Raw genomic sequence first — 2,862 nt, 5'->3', positions numbered from 1 at the left:
CTTAGGTTGCTGGTGCTCCATTCCCATTGGACAGCGCTGCTGTGGCCTGGAGTGGCGGCTGTGGGCCGTTTCCCCATTCCCAGCTCCAGTCTGATACTCTGCTGAGGGGCACAGAACTAATATTTAGTGTTAGCCTAGTCGTATCAGGAACTAAATAGGTACTTTTAAAACCTTTATTTTAAAAAAAATAATGTTACTTTTGACGTTTTAGATTAACAGGAAAATTGCAGTTAATAGACTTCCTGTATACTCCACACCTAATTTTCTCCATTAACTTCTTACACTAGTATGTTTGTCACAATCAGTGAGCCAGTACTGACTGATACAGTATCATTAACTGATGTCCATACTTTATTGAGATTTTCTTGTTTTTTTTTTTTCCTTTTTGTCTCTTCCAGGATCCCACATGACAGTCCTCACGTCCCCTTAGGCTCCTTCTGTCTGTGACAGTCTTTCAGACTTCCCTTGTTTTGATGACCTTGACAGCTTGGAGGAGTGCAGAGATTTTGTAGAATTTCCCTCAATTGGGATTCATCTGTTTCATATTCTCTTTTAAACATGAGTACAATCTTCTGGATTTCTTAGGCCTTTTTAAGGAAACAGGTTCACTCGGAGGTTAAAGTCTAGATTTACGGAAGGGCAAACCTTCCATGTGGAAAAGTTCCGAATCCCCAGCCTCTTCTGGGAAGCCTCATGCGTCCTGGCTTCCTGTCTGTAGCCCCCAGGCGGACCCTCTGGCCCACCCTGACTCTCTGGCCCAGCCCTTGGGCTCCTACCTGCCTGCGACGGGCTTCTCAGCCTGGTCATATTGTGCGCCATCCAGGTTGGCATGGCCCAAGCAGAACCCTTGAATCACCACTGCTTATTCCCCCCAAAACTTTTCCCCAGCTCTGCCAGTGTCACCGGTTTAATTTTTGTCACCTTCAGTTCTTTGAGCCACCGGACATGCCTGACTTCAATGTCGTTTCTCAGCAGCTTTGCTGATGCTGTCCCTGCCCCTCCCATCGGCTTCTCAGCATTCCAGAGCACCATCCAGTACTTTCCACGATAACGGGAACATTTTCCTCCTCACCGTCCAGTGTGGTCATCGACATCCCGTGTGCTACTGGCACTTGGAATGCTTAGTGTGACTGGGGAAACTGGAGTTTTTATTTCATTTTCATTATTTTGGATTTAGCCACGTGGCTCCTGCTATTGGACAGTGCAGTTCCAGACTGCCTCAATGTCCCCGTTAGCGCGGTTGCTCTGGCTGCCCTCCCACAGCTACCCCTTCTGGGTGTGGTTTCCTCCGTCACTGATCACCCTGCTGTCATTATCAGTCTCTTCACTAGAACATGTTGCACAAGGGCCTGGCTTATCTGTTCTGTTCACCATTCAGTCGCCCATGCCAGGCCTGGCCCTCAGCTCTGGAAGGTGCACTAGGCTGGCCGAAGGTGGAAGCAGACTGCTGAGGGCATTGACTTGGCCCCTGTGCTTTCCCAAGACAGATCATCTTGTCAGAAATAAGGGGACGTGAAGAGAGGTCACAAGGACAAACTGTCTCATATTTCAACATTAGGCGGGAACCACTGTCCCTGGTCAACGTGCGGAAGAGGAGCCTGGAATCTGGAGACGATGACCTGCCGACCAGGATGGACCACTACAAAGCCAAGGCTACGCGGCACATCTTCCTCATCAGGCACTCGCAGTACCACGTGGACGCGTCCCTGGAGAAGGACCGCACTCTGACGCCCCTGGGTACGTGGGGGGCGGCTCACCCCGACTGACCCCCGAGGCTGGTCTCCTCGAAGGTGCTCCTGTGGGTGCTGGGCCTCCTGGGACCTGTGGCAGGGATTCTCGGCCCAGATGCCAGCGTTGCCGTTATCAGTAATCGTCAGCTTCTGCCTCTAGAAGGGCTTTGAAAACGTCCCCAACTTTTAAAAAATAGCACAGGTGGTCCTCGGAGAGATGGTGCGGTGGGCGTGGCTGTGAAGCCCTTGGGGGAGGGGCTTGCCTCCAGTTTGTAGGAAAGCCAGCGTTTGTGAAGCTTCTGTGAAGCGTGGTAAAGCCCCCGCCCCAAGGGTCTTGTCGCAGGGCTCCTGGTGGCCTGCAGCCTGCTTTGCTCGATGGCATTCCTGCTGAGGCCCGTCATTCTGCAGAGCTGCCTGTTCACAGTCCCTCCGTGAGAACACAGGGGCTGGGCGCCGGCAGGCTCAGGTCCCTCTCCGTGGCCTCTTGCCGTGGGTGCGGTGCCGTTGGACGTGTCCTGCCTTGGTCCCTGCCTGTGGACAGGTGCATCCCCGTGTCAGCTTCTGGGGAAAGTCTGGGGTGGCGTCTCCGTTTTTAAAACTTTCTCCGTTGAACGGGATGTTACCCACTAGTGTACACGCACATCAGGAGTTCAGCCAGGATGGGGGCCAGCGGCCTGTTCTGCAGCCCGCGGTGGCCCTTGCGGGGCCCTGGGCCAGGCGCGCACATGGAGGCGAAGCCACGTCCGCGGGTGGTGGCGTGTCCAGCTGCAGCTGAAGTTCTGAGGACGTTTTCAGCCAGGCCCTAGGATGTGTTTGAGAAAAACCCTTTTGTCTGCTCCCAGTCTGTACTTAGTGACGCTGAGGCCATGGGTCTTCGCGTTGATACCTGCAATGATCGATCCCACAGCCAGCGGATTAGTAGGGGGTAGGGGGACTCAATTTTTCGCAAACTGATGTGAGTGCCCACAGTAAGCGGGGCCCCAGACTTCAGCGCCCGCAGCCCTGCTCCTCCTCCGTCAGCGCATTCCCGGTGGGGTGGAAGGTGACCGATTGTCTCACAGATTTACCTGTTGAAGGCCTGACCCACCCCCCACCCTAGTGTTAGGCCCAGACCCCCAGAGGGCCTGCCCAT

The 2,862-nt window shown here is 54.1% G+C and overlaps 1 protein-coding gene across 1 annotated transcript in view; it reads left to right on the top strand.

Annotated features, from left to right (window-relative positions):
* Nucleotides 1-1,460: 1,460 nt before the first annotated feature.
* The window catches only part of PGAM5 (PGAM family member 5, mitochondrial serine/threonine protein phosphatase), a gene marked incomplete at its 5' end in the record, with an annotated part of 4,443 nt that continues 3,041 nt past the window's right edge, over nucleotides 1,461-2,862 (top strand). Inside the window, one exon of the mRNA XM_023537402.1 lies at nucleotides 1,461-1,759. Within this exon, the coding sequence (XP_023393170.1) occupies nucleotides 1,461-1,759 (299 nt within the window). The remainder of the gene's footprint in view (nucleotides 1,760-2,862) is intronic.

Source organism: Pteropus vampyrus, unplaced genomic scaffold, assembly GCF_000151845.1.
Source record: "Pteropus vampyrus isolate Shadow unplaced genomic scaffold, Pvam_2.0 Scaffold189, whole genome shotgun sequence".
Classification (NCBI taxonomy): domain Eukaryota; kingdom Metazoa; phylum Chordata; class Mammalia; order Chiroptera; family Pteropodidae; genus Pteropus; species Pteropus vampyrus.
Note: the sequence above shows the minus strand (reverse complement) of the source record. Positions and strands in the feature narration are given on the sequence as shown.